Source organism: Molossus molossus, unplaced genomic scaffold (genome assembly GCF_014108415.1).
Source record: "Molossus molossus isolate mMolMol1 unplaced genomic scaffold, mMolMol1.p scaffold_m16_p_10, whole genome shotgun sequence".
Lineage (NCBI taxonomy): Eukaryota > Metazoa > Chordata > Mammalia > Chiroptera > Molossidae > Molossus > Molossus molossus.
In genome coordinates, this window is record NW_023425345.1 from 18,238,602 (window position 1) to 18,251,244 (window position 12,643).

The 12,643-nt window shown below is 35.6% G+C and overlaps 1 protein-coding gene across 1 annotated transcript in view; it reads right to left on the reverse strand.

Annotated features, from left to right (window-relative positions):
* Positions 1 to 12,643, reverse strand: part of CFAP54 (cilia and flagella associated protein 54) — a 276,792-nt gene that overhangs the window by 56,018 nt on the left and 208,131 nt on the right. The window contains exons 59-63 of the mRNA XM_036250829.1: positions 12,534 to 12,624; positions 7,610 to 7,708; positions 6,929 to 7,070; positions 3,348 to 3,521; positions 1,668 to 1,891 (exon numbers count right to left, since the gene is read on the reverse strand). Of these exons, the coding sequence (XP_036106722.1) occupies positions 1,668 to 1,891; positions 3,348 to 3,521; positions 6,929 to 7,070; positions 7,610 to 7,708; positions 12,534 to 12,624 (730 nt within the window). The remainder of the gene's footprint in view (positions 1 to 1,667; positions 1,892 to 3,347; positions 3,522 to 6,928; positions 7,071 to 7,609; positions 7,709 to 12,533; positions 12,625 to 12,643) is intronic.

Genomic DNA, 12,643 nt, shown 5'->3' on the forward strand with positions numbered 1-12,643 from the left:
AAACTGATGAGCACGACATGTAGCAATGATCCTTCTGGAAAGGCATCTACTTCTTTGTGGGGGGAAGCAGGTTTAAGTAGCAAAGCATGGAAGGAATCTGATTGAAACAGCCTCCTGAGTGATTAAAGGCTCAAAAATGTCATTATAAAAATCATCCAAGCTTGGAGTTTATTAAAAAAATCCAAAAGGCTTCATGCTTGTTAGCTGTCTACCCAATGAAACAAGCACGTGATTAGGGGGCTTGTGCCTGTCAGGCAGGCGACCGTGATCTCCAGCGCTGATTATCCTGGGAGAGCGTTCCACTAATTATATCAAAGAACGAGCAGGCCGGGCGAAACAACTCTTTGATAACATTGCTGCCACTAGAAATGGCACATGTATTTACAATGTATTCATGGCTATGCATTTGGAGCACAGTCCTCAGGAACTGGGTAACGATAGGCCGCCTTTAATGCTGAAGTACTCAAGGAGAGCCCCTTTCAGAGCAGCATTGGAGAAGTCACACACCCTAGACTCTTATAAAATGTTCTCATGAATACACCCATTAAAACTATAGCTGTGAACCTTCCCATTCTCTGCTCCCTGCTCCAAAACACCTGAGGCACCTGGGACACAGAGTAGTCCTCAAAGGCAGACTCAGTTCCCAGGGGGGCGAATCAGAATTTGGTGTTAGATGGAAATTATTTAATACCACTAGCTACAGTTTCCTCCCCTGGGGGGGGAGGGGAGCAATACTAACGTTACATTCCCAGCCTTTTCCACCTCCTCACTCTTCTCCCTGGGAGAGGGTTACTTGAGTGGTGAATTTGGAGGGAAAAAAATAATTAGATATGCACACTTCTGCTCTTAGATCTTCGGAGCGAGCACTCTGTAGCAAGTGAATAGTCTATGCTCCTTCATATGACATATTTTAAAGGGGTCTCTGTCCCCACAGATTTTAAGGAGGCCTGTAATGACCAAAAACAGAACAAAACAAAAAACACATGGCTAGATTTGTAGATCTGTCTACTTTGCTGTTCACTAGTAGAAAGACCACTTTCCAAATAAATAAAACCATATACTAAAATGTCAACTTTATGATTCATAAAGGTAATCATGTTTTAATCCCAATCTGTCTGACTCTTATTTCTCAGATGATTTAGAACCCGGGCAGGAAATGACAACGCCGCTGCCAAAACCCCGTGTCTAGGAAGTCATCTGGAAACTTCTCCCATGTGGATTCCAGTACACGGGCCTGGAGGCAACTCCACAACCCCAATTAACAATCATTTCTGTAACTGGATTAGTAAATACGTCTTGGGGGTTCTTTCCACTACTTTTTAAAAACCACAATGTATTAACAGTCATTTTTTAAATAATAATTTATTAATAATCACCCCACACTCTTGTTCAAAACAGCGATTTAAAAAAATGTATTATCTACTTAAAACTTAAAGTTACTAATAGGACATAAGTTACTATTTTCTAGTAGGACAAGATGAGCAACAGTTGCCAATTTGGAACAAACCATTTTTTCAGGTCACTTCTCTGAGAGCTGACAATAGAAACATGGACAGGTCTGGCAAAAATTAAATAGCAAAAATTAAAGCGCTATATGGCAAAGTCCAAAGTCAGGATAATTAAATAAATGAAGTTTTGTAACAATCTATGATGTTTTAAAACATTACCTTGGTTGATGAATCATATATGACTTTTTCGTAAAAAGGTGGATTTTCCAGTCCTTGAATTAGTTCTCTTGGAAATTCATCAATACAAGAGGAAGAATACAGATGTAAAAATTTCTTAAGGAAATTATGCATTTCTTTTTGGCGCAAAATCAACCCAGAGTTGAAAAGGGATGTGAGAAGTGTACTATCTGGCAAAGAAATTCCAGAACCGGCCTTTGGAGATGCTGAAGGGAGAAGAATACCTTAATTTAGAGTTATATTAGATAGCAGAAGGTTCACAGTAGTATTGGTTTTTACTCATAACCACTCTTCTGTACATCCCCACCTCAGATGCCAACAGCCTTGCTCCGTGTTTAGAGCTTATACACTAATGGAATTGCTTCTTGCCACAGAAAGGAAAGAAAATCGCAGAAGCATGTGAGGATGTTAATTCAGGTTCCAAGTCTTGATAATGTAAAATATTCTGTCCAGCTGTCTCGTTTGAGGTTCTCCCCCACAGAAAGATCTTAAAGCAAGAATTTAGATGCAGGTAACTTATTTGAAAAGTGATCCAAGGAGCAGAAGTGAAGGAACAGACAAAATGTGACAGAGGCAAGAAAGGAGCCAATGAGAGGGAGTCAGTGAATGGGCTACAGTCCTGAGGGGGGCCTTCTGAGAAAGAAAGAAACATGTAGAATTATTCCATCAAGGGGCTGGCAAGCTGGAGTGTTAATCCACCAGTTCTCTGCCTCATTAGTTGAAGGCTACTCCTGGGGGTGTGGAATCCTGACATTTCCAGATGGTCCTTTCTTTGGGCAGTAACTTCAGAGAGAGCTCAGAGCAGAAAAGAAGTAATACGTGGGCACTTGACTTGGGAAGTGCCAGCAGGTGAATTCAGAGGTCAGATGAGTTGACATGGGGTAAAGTCCCCTTCCTTCACCGCTGAACCTCCATTGTTTCCGTACCCTCCTGTCACACCTTGTAGCGGGACGCCTTTCTGAGTGCTTGTCTGTCTCAGGAGTCAGCAAGCTCCTGATAACTGTGCTCAGCCACTCTGTGCCTCAGCCTGCTAGCCCCGCTGGCTTCTTAGCACTGGGCCCTGGCAAGGACCAGACTGTCTTTTCCAACTGCTATACTGATGAGCAACACTGAATCACCAATTTCATGGGCACAGATTAAAAACAATAATATACATTGTCATGAAACCATAAAGGGACTGATGTGAAGCGGATCATACCATTTTTTTGATAGTCTTTAGCTATCTCAATGATGAAACAAAAAACAAAACAACTCCATGGAGTTCTGTATCCTATCTCAAGTCATGCATTTCTTCTCTTTTACATATTGGATACTAAACGACTCTCCTTAAAGCCAAAATTTCATCTCATTCATTGTACAAGCTTGTCACATTATGATCAGTCTGGTTCTTAACTGTTTCAAGCCATGGGTCAATTTGGCAGTCAATATGTTTCTAAATACATGAAATAAAACATGTAGAGTGTCAAAGGAAATCAATTACATTGGAATACTATTGTCATAAAAGGTCTGTGTGTCTCAGGTTAAAAACCTTTGAAATTTTCTTCTTCTGATGGGAATTCACTTAGAAAGATATCAAAAGTATTTTATAATTCTAAATATGAAGCATGACCTAAACAGAAATTAGAAAGAAATTTATTCTTTCTTAACATATCAAAAACCTACCTAGCAGCTTGGTCATGTTATTAATCCTCTGCAGGTGGATGTAGTAGCGCAGCAGAAGAATCCATGTAATGTCCACTTTAGTCGGAGTCTTTTTTGTAGTATCTGTGTCCCCATCCGTGTCATTGCTTTGGTATAAAAACGTATGGCTAGTCTGGAAGACAACTTGGTAATGATCTGAAAGTAAAAAGAAACAAACAAACATTATGCTTTTCTTGAAAACTAACGATATGAAAAAAACCCAACTCATAAAGGAAAGACTGACACATGGGACTACATTTGATTAAAAAATGTTTTGTACCACAAATGACAATAAACACAAAGTTAAAAGAAAAAACCGACTTAGAAAAGACATTCAAAACACATGTAAATTGGTTCTCTCTAATATATGTAATACTTTGCACCAATCAATAAGAAAAAAAAAAATCAAACAGTCCAATAGATAAGTGGACAAGGAATTTCAACAGGAAACTCAGAGAAAAGGAAATCCAAAGAGCCAACATTTTCAGCATCACTGAAGATCAGAGAAATAGAAATTGAAATCAAATACCATTTCACTTCCCTCAAGAACTGACAGGCACTAAAATCTGAAAATGATAAGTATTGGTAATAATCTGAAGAAATCGGAATTCTTGCACACTGCTTGAGAATAGTTGGCATCTTGCAATAATATTTTTAACTATAAACATGGTATGCTTTCTTGTCTCTTTCAACACATTTTTTTGTTTTATAATTTTTGTTACATTAAGCCCTGGATGCCTTATATATTTTTTAGTATCATAAAGGATAGCTTTTAAAAAAAATGTATTATCTCTTAGAAGTGTACAGAAATACAATTTTACATTCAGTAATCTTGCTAAACGTTCTTATTGTCTATAGTTTTTTGGGAACTGTCCATGTGAATAATTTAGTACTAATGACAGTTTTTTTTCTTTTTTCCCATTACTTGTACTCCTTATTTCTTATTTCTTTTGCTTAATGTGATGCAGGGTAAGATTTCCAGAATAATTTTCAACAGAGTGATGACAGCAATCTTACTCTGCTCTCAAAGGGAACAGCGTCTGAATATGGAGAATGGTAAGTCCAGTAGTTTTTTTCCTATTTTAAGTTTTTCAAATTAAGAAAATATTTAATTCTTCGTGTTGAAATCATGTGTGACTTTACTGAATTTCTCTATACTTTTTTTTTAATCCTGAGGATATGTTTATTGAATTTTTAAATTAATTAATTAATTTTTGTTACAGATGTTTCTCCTTTTTCCCCCACTGACATCCTCTGTTTATTGATTTGAGAGAGAGAGGAGAGAAACACTGCCTCCCATACCTACGACCTAGGTATGTGCCCTGACTGGTAATCAAACCCGCACAACTCTGGTGTAGGAATGATGCTCCAACCAACTTTGCCACCTTGACAGGGCAATTTTGCTGTACTTTTTTAGTTGATTATTGTTTTTCTCTTTTCATCTGTTAATTTAGTGATTTACTTTAATACATTTTCTGATGTTGAGTTACAATTTGGTGTTCTGGAAATAATCCGCTTTGACATACTGAATCTTAAGATCCTGTTGTTTATCAAGGTTATAACTTACATAATCAACACTGAAAATCCCTGTCCCCAGAGGCAAGCATTTCTAACCATCTACTTTATTTCTTTCAATGGTTAGTTCTGGCTCTTAAAATAACTCCCTCTGGCACTTCCCTGGATCATCAGTTCTAGAAAATATATCTGCTGACTTTCTTTTGTGACAGTGAGGCAGTAGCTCCCATAACCACTCCTCTTCACTTTGGAGTTTTTATAGTTATATCAACATTTTTAGTTCCGCCATTATTTTTATATGTCTATCAATCATGTCTTAAAACCTTTCTTTCTAGTTCTACCAAATATGGACAATATCCTTTGATGTCTTACTTTATAATCTGATGGTATCTGCACCCCTTCATCTCCTTCCACTTGCTAGGTTTCCTTTTTCAGAGTCAGGAACATTTACTTTCTGTCCCGCACTCATAGTAGACCCTATTTGTTATTTATTGAAAACCAATAAATAATGCTGAAATTATGCTTGTAGAGTGCTGTTCACTGCAATGTGACTACATTTCTTTACTAAAGGTAAATATCACAACCTGTAACCCACAAAGGATAGGGTTCTTAGCACAAAGATCGAATTGATAGCTTTCACTTATTCCAATTTCTAAAAATCATGTAATACTCTAATTTGCCTCATATTTTATCCATAAAGAATACTGTATTTTTCTTAAAATTTCTGAATGCCTTTCCAATGACACAAATTCAGCAGTTATCAAAGAAAAGATTAGTAATCTATACTGTATAGAAATAAAAAGTTTCTCCAAGGGACTGAACTACCATTTTTTTAAAAAGGCTGAATAACAACTGATAAATTAGAAAAATATATTGCAAACCATATCATAATTAAAGGGTTAATTTCCATAATAAAAGGCTTACACAAATATTTAAAGGAAAAAAAAGAAAGAGAGAGAGAAAAAAAAAATAAGCAAAGATTATGAGCAGAAATTTCACACAAAAGAAGCTCACCCTTAGTCTTAGGGAGAGATGTACAAATTAAAATAAAATCATTTCTCCCTTGCCATATTGACAAAGTTTTAAAAATATACCTGTGTCAGCAAGGGTATAGGAAAAATAGACCTTTTATTAATTGTTGACAGTACAAACTGGCATATCCTTTATGAAAGGCATTTGGCAATATTTATCAAAATTATAAATGAATCTACCCTTTGATCCAGAAATTTCCCTTATGGGAACTGATCCAATAAATATACTAGCCGATGTACAAAATTATGTGTACATATGATCATCTACTACAGAGTTAAATTGAAAGAGTAAAGTCAACCTAAACATCTATCAAAGGAAGATAATTGTGGTGCATCTCTATAAAGGAATATTATGCAACAATACAAAAGGGGTTATATATTGATGTGAAGCAACTGCCAAAAGATATATTTACATGAAGTTAAAGAAAAAAGGAGCAAGAAGCATAGTTGTGTGTACAGTTATACTATTACTGGTATTTTTAAGGAGAAAATGTATCAATTGTATGTACTAGATTGGTTCAATCAACATCCATCCTAATCTCCAAATGTGCTTTCCTATATTAAAGAAGTTACAAAGATAAAAATTATGTTTCCCAGATTTCCTTGCAGCTAGGGCCCTGGACGGGATTTTGGTATCACAAATTCAGTGCATTGGTGCAGCACTTGAAGTTGGAACGGTGCTAAGGATGCAGGAGTCAGGATTCAAGGCATCTCTTGAGCTGGTGTAAATTCTGGCAGAGGCTGCATGTTTCTGTAGGTTGCATCTAGAGCAGAAGCATCCTACTCCATAGCTTCCTTTATGCTGTGGTCTGCAGGTCTGTGACTCCTCCCACTCTAATGTTGAAATCCTTTGTTTTGGCAGCTAGGTCCTAAGACCCCTATGCTCTCCCAGAGACTCCCCAAACAATTATCCTCTCTAAGCTCAAACTCAACAAGTCACTACAATTAAACCTTTGAAACTTGATCACATATAGCATATGTCATCTTTTTACAAAATGCCTAGACACTCAAACTTACCAAGCAAATAATCTGTGTATGAAGACAGAAGGTCCACAGTGGCAAATTCCGGGATGTTAGGCAATGCCGTTTGACTAACTTGATCAGTTCTAGCATTCTTCTTGCCGATAAGCAGGTTAATTGCCAGCACAGCTTTACTGACCTTAAATTAATGCATAATTAGAATTCATAAGTGTAAACTTTCTGATTCATAGATTACTCATTAAGTAAGTAATGTGAAATAGAAAATTCATAAAATAACATTCAATATACATTGGAAGGAAAAATAAAGACAACCTCAAAAATAATGTTATCCTCAACATGTATAATATATCATAGTCAAGGAAATGATCACTGTTGACAATTTAATTAATGTATAAGTCACTTTAAATAGGCTGCTTCACCTAGCTATGACAGATATTTGCCAAAATGTCAGACATGTGCACGTGTGTCTCTGCCAATATTTCCCTTAGAGAAAAGTTAAAACAAACAAAGCCAGGTCTGGCTAACAGAGATTCAAAGCACTACACATATAAAAAGTATTTTTAATCTTCCCAAAGAAACAGCATTGGCACAATCCCAAAGAATGTGAAAATTTTCTTTCTCTTATACAAATAAATACATTGTGTTGCCTTAACAGCTGGTAGGTGAAGAATAAAGATATTACAATAAAAAAGAAGATAAAAGAGAGATCACACCAACCTGTGCAGCAGCTCTAATCGCAATCCAGGCCAGTGAACTGCACATTTCAAATCCACTTGGTGTTGATTCTTTAATAGAACTATGCCTTCTGGTTGGAGTCTAAAAAATGTGGCAAATGTTTTATGATAAAAATATATAAAGATATCATAAAGTTTCATGATAAATTTTCTCATCTTCTGAAGATGACAATTTAGCAGAACACTATGTAGCTATTAAGAATAACAATGTAGCCCTGGCTAGTGTAGCTAGATGGTTAGAGCATTGGCCTGAGGACTGAAGGGTTGTGAGTATGATTCGCAGTCAAGGGCATGTACCTGGGTTGTAGGTTTGATCCCCAGCCCCAGTCAGGGCAAGTGCAGAAGACATCCAATTGATGAGTCTCTCACCTCTCTCTCTCTCTCTCTCCCTCCCTCCCTCCCTCCCTCTCTCTCTCTCTCTACCTCTATCTCTATCTCCCCCCACCCCTCTCTCCCTCCCTTCACTCTCCAAAAAATTAATGGAAAAAATATCCTCTGGTAAGGATTAACAACAACAGCAAAAGAATAACAAGGTATATGTATCTATTCACATGAAAAGATATTTAAAATATCTTGGGATAGAAAAGTGTAGGTTACACACAGGATGCAACATATGACCCCATTTTTTAAAAGATATGTACACACATATATTTCCAGTGTATATAAGCAGAGAAAATTAAGTGTTACCCCAGGTTTTAAGGGTGATTATTTCTTACCTTTTTTTTTTTTTCTAATTTCCTACAATGAACTGTATCATCTGAATAATAACAAAATGAACACAAATGGCATTTTCTTTATTGTTATTATTACTTTTTTTTATCCTCACCTGAGGACATTTTTGCATTCATCTTCAGATAGAGAGGAGGGAAGAGAGAGAGAGAAGAGACATTGATGTGAGAGAGACATATCGACTGGTCGCCACCCACAAAACCTCAACTGGGGCCAGGGACAAACTGCAAACGAGGTACGTGCCCTTAGTGGGAACTGAACCCGGGACTCTCTGGTCCACGGGCTGACGCTTTAACCACTGAGCCAAACTGGCCAGGGCTACAAATGGCATTTTAAATAAAATATTTACTTTACTTAAAGTGATATTTACCATTTTAACAGAAAATTCATCAACTCAATCTATTGCTTATAATGATGCCAGAAATAAGAATATTACTTAAAGATTTTTGATAGTATTTGCTATCATCTTTCTAAATAGGAAATTATTAAAGGGATGGTATTATAAAATTCTACAGAATAAAAAGTAACAATGAGTGAAGATATGTTTTAAACTGAGTGTGTGCATGTGTCTGTTCAGTAGTTAAACATAAGAAAATCAAGGTTACAGAAATAAACAGAAAGAAAATAATTCCACCAGCAACATTAAATCTGTTTTACAGTTTTAAAAGATAACCTAAGTAAGCATTAAGGTTTGAGTAATCAGGACAAAACTATTCAGTTAGACTGTTTGGTTCTAATTCTTTGATGCTCATATTCTGGCCAATTCCTTAATCATCAACAAAACTGCAGAATAAAATAAACAATAACAACAATATTTTTCTTTTTGTTGGCTATAAGAATCCCAAGGAAAAGAAGAGACAAAGAAAGGCAATGTGCAAACGTGGCCTGGCCTGGGTCAAGTGCTAAGCTTGAAGGTAGGTGACACCGGCCGAGATCTGCCTGGGGGGAATCTAAGCAATACAGCCCTGCCCCAAGATATGAAGACCTTAGTCATTAGCTGTAATGAAACTACTTCGGCTCTGGGTTGCGTTGTCAGAGTACTAGCTATATAGGCTTGAAAATTATACCTACTCCCATTCTGGAAACAAGGCTAATAGGCATTAGAAGAAGAATACAGAATAACATTAAATGTCTATAATATAAGAACAATTAGTGATACAGACATTTAAAAAAGAAAAAACTCATTTTGAATTGAGAGGAAAACTTTATTGAGGAGGTCAGGCTTGAGCTCAGAATGGGAAAATTCGAATAGGGAAATAATATAGTGGGTACTTTTTGATGGGGGAGGTGCTCAACATTGCATAGGATATTCTAGTCCATGCAAACAACAGAAAAAAAAAATACATCTAGATTGGAAGTAAAGAAGCAAAATTGTCTTTGTTTGCAGAAGACATGATCCTATATGTAAAAATCCTTAAGATACACATACACACACACACACACACACACACACACACACACAACAAATGTGTTTGGCAAAGTCACAGGATACAGAAACAATCTAAAAATGAGATTTAGAAAAATTTCATTCACAATAAAAATAAATATAGCAAAAATGTACAAAATTTGTATACTAAAAAGTAAAACACATTGGTGAGAGAAATAAGCTAACATATAAATGAATGAAGACACAGTTCATATTATAAATTGGAAGAGTCAATTTTGTTAAGAGGCTATTATACCCTAACTGATTGTAGATTCAACACAATCCCTACCAAAATATTTAGTTTTCTACAGAAATTTAGAAGAGCCAAAAATGTAGATGAAAATGCGAAAGACTCAAAATAGCCAAAACAGTTTTAAAAAGGAAGAACATAGTTGGAGGATATCTACTTTCCAATTTCAAAATGTACTAAAAGCTACAGTAACCAAGAGAGTGTACACACGTGGAAAGGTAGACATATAGATCAGTGGAATAGTGCTGGAAGTCTACATTTATGATCAATTAATTTTGACAAAGGTGCCAAGGCAATTCGAAGAAGAAAGGATAGTCTTTTCAACAAACGATGCTGGGACAACTACTGGATCTATGTGCAAAAGATGAATGTAAATACTTACCTTATATTTTACACAAAATATTTATTTATTCAAAATAGATTATGGGCAAACTTAAAAGTTAAAACTATAAAAATTCTACAAGAGCCCAGCCATTGTGGTTCAGTGGACTGAGCATCATCCCACAGACTGAGAGGTCCCAGTTTGATTCCTGGTCAGGGCATATGCCTGAGTTGCAGGCTTGATCCCCAGTAGGGAACATGCAGGAGGCAGCCGATCAATGTATCTCTCTCACATCAATGTTTCTCTCTCTCCCTCCCTCTCTCTAAAAGAAAAAAAAAAATCGATAAAAACATATTGAAAAAAAATTGTGCAAGAAAACACAGGCAAAAATCTTTAACAACTGGATATGGCAAAGAGTCCCTAGACATGCCACAAAAGAACATTCTAGAAAATAAAAAATGATAAACTGAACTTCGTTACATTAAAAACTTGTTTGCCTCTAAAAAAAAAAAAAACACCATAAACAACATAAAAAGAAACATCAATGTGAGAAAGAATTTTGATTGGTTGACTGGGGATCAAACCCACAATCTTTCAATATACAGGACAAGGCTCTAACCAAGCCAGACAGCCAGGATAAATTCATCCCTACTTTGCTCCACTTCCCTAACTTGACATATCTTGATTATAATCCTCATTACATTGTGATATAATTATTTCTCTTCCTTGCTAGACTCTGCTCCTTAGGGAAAGAGAATAACATGCATGGCATACATTAAGCACTCAATTAGTGTTTGGTTAATGGATGAATAAATAAATGAATGTTCAAGAAAATCAACTCAACCCAGCTAACAAATAATTATTGAAGATTTACTATGTATAAAATACTTTTGAATGTAGACATTTAACTGAAATTACATAGTGATGGAAAACAGTTCCCTTGAGTATCTATTATGTGCCAAGCCCATCACATTAATTCTTCTAGCCAGTCTAAGAGGTATCGCAGCACCATTTCACCAGATGAGAAAACTAAGCTCACAAAGGCTCCAGTTACACTGCTAGCATGCCGTGAAGCTCAGATTCAAATCAAAGCCAGTGCTATGGTCACTCTGCTATATGGGTTCCATAAAAGTGAAACTGTAATGCTTCCTTTTATAAAGCATTATCTGTATTTAGACAAATTTCAAATGTTATATTTCAATGATCTGAATGTGCTTGGATAAAATTTTTTGTTTATTTTGACTGCTTTCTGTGTTTCTGGTAATTATACCAATTGCTAAAATATTTATACTATGTCAAGATATACAGAAAATAATGACCACATCATATGGAATTATATTATTCTTTTCACTCAAATCCTAACTTGTTCAAGCTCTTTATTATAAACACCTTTCTAGTAAAGGTAAAAAGGTGATATATTATTATCCTACTGTCCTATTAATTGGATTTGCTACTTGCTATGGAAACAAAAATATTTGTTTTCTCTGACTGGAAATAAACACGTTTATTACACCACAAAAAGTAACTTCCTCTATGTAATCACACATTTTTTGATAGAAAAAATAGTTGCTATCCACCAAAGGCAGCTACTCTATGAATAATTCAATTGACTGAAAGCTTATTTACCTAATGGTTTAAAATCATGTTTATGCTTTCTCAAAAATTAGAGATTTGACACCAGAATTTTCTGAAAAGATCTCTTGGAGGGTCCATAAGAACAAAGACAGAGTTTGGCTTGGACACTGCTTAATCACGTTCCAGAACACTGCCTGGGTCATAGTAGGTGCTCAACAGATACGTGATGAATGAATTAATGACTCTATCACAGGTGATCTATTTGTAGGCCACATCAATAATAAAGATTTTACTTGTCCATCTGCTTCAATATTATTTTGTTTCCTGCAATTTAATGATAGATACTAATGACTTCAAGTATTTACGTGTACCCATATTTCATGGATAACATTTTAACAGACAAAAATGTCTAAATGAAACCTATTCCCAAAGCTTTACATAAAAGATCAAAAGAGATACATAAACACGGGTATGACGACAAAGTAATAAATTAATTTCTCTAAGTCATGCAGGAAAATCAGTCTCATTATTTCAATAGCACAGTATTAACAAAATAGCAAGCTCAAAAGGTAATTAACTTAAAATTTCTAATAAAAGTTTATTACCTTAGGTGTTGATGGTGCTGAAGGTTTGTTCTTTGTCTTTCTAATATGTAAATATAACAGGGCAATTTCTAGGTAGGAGTCTCTTATCAACCTAAAATGATACAGGATTT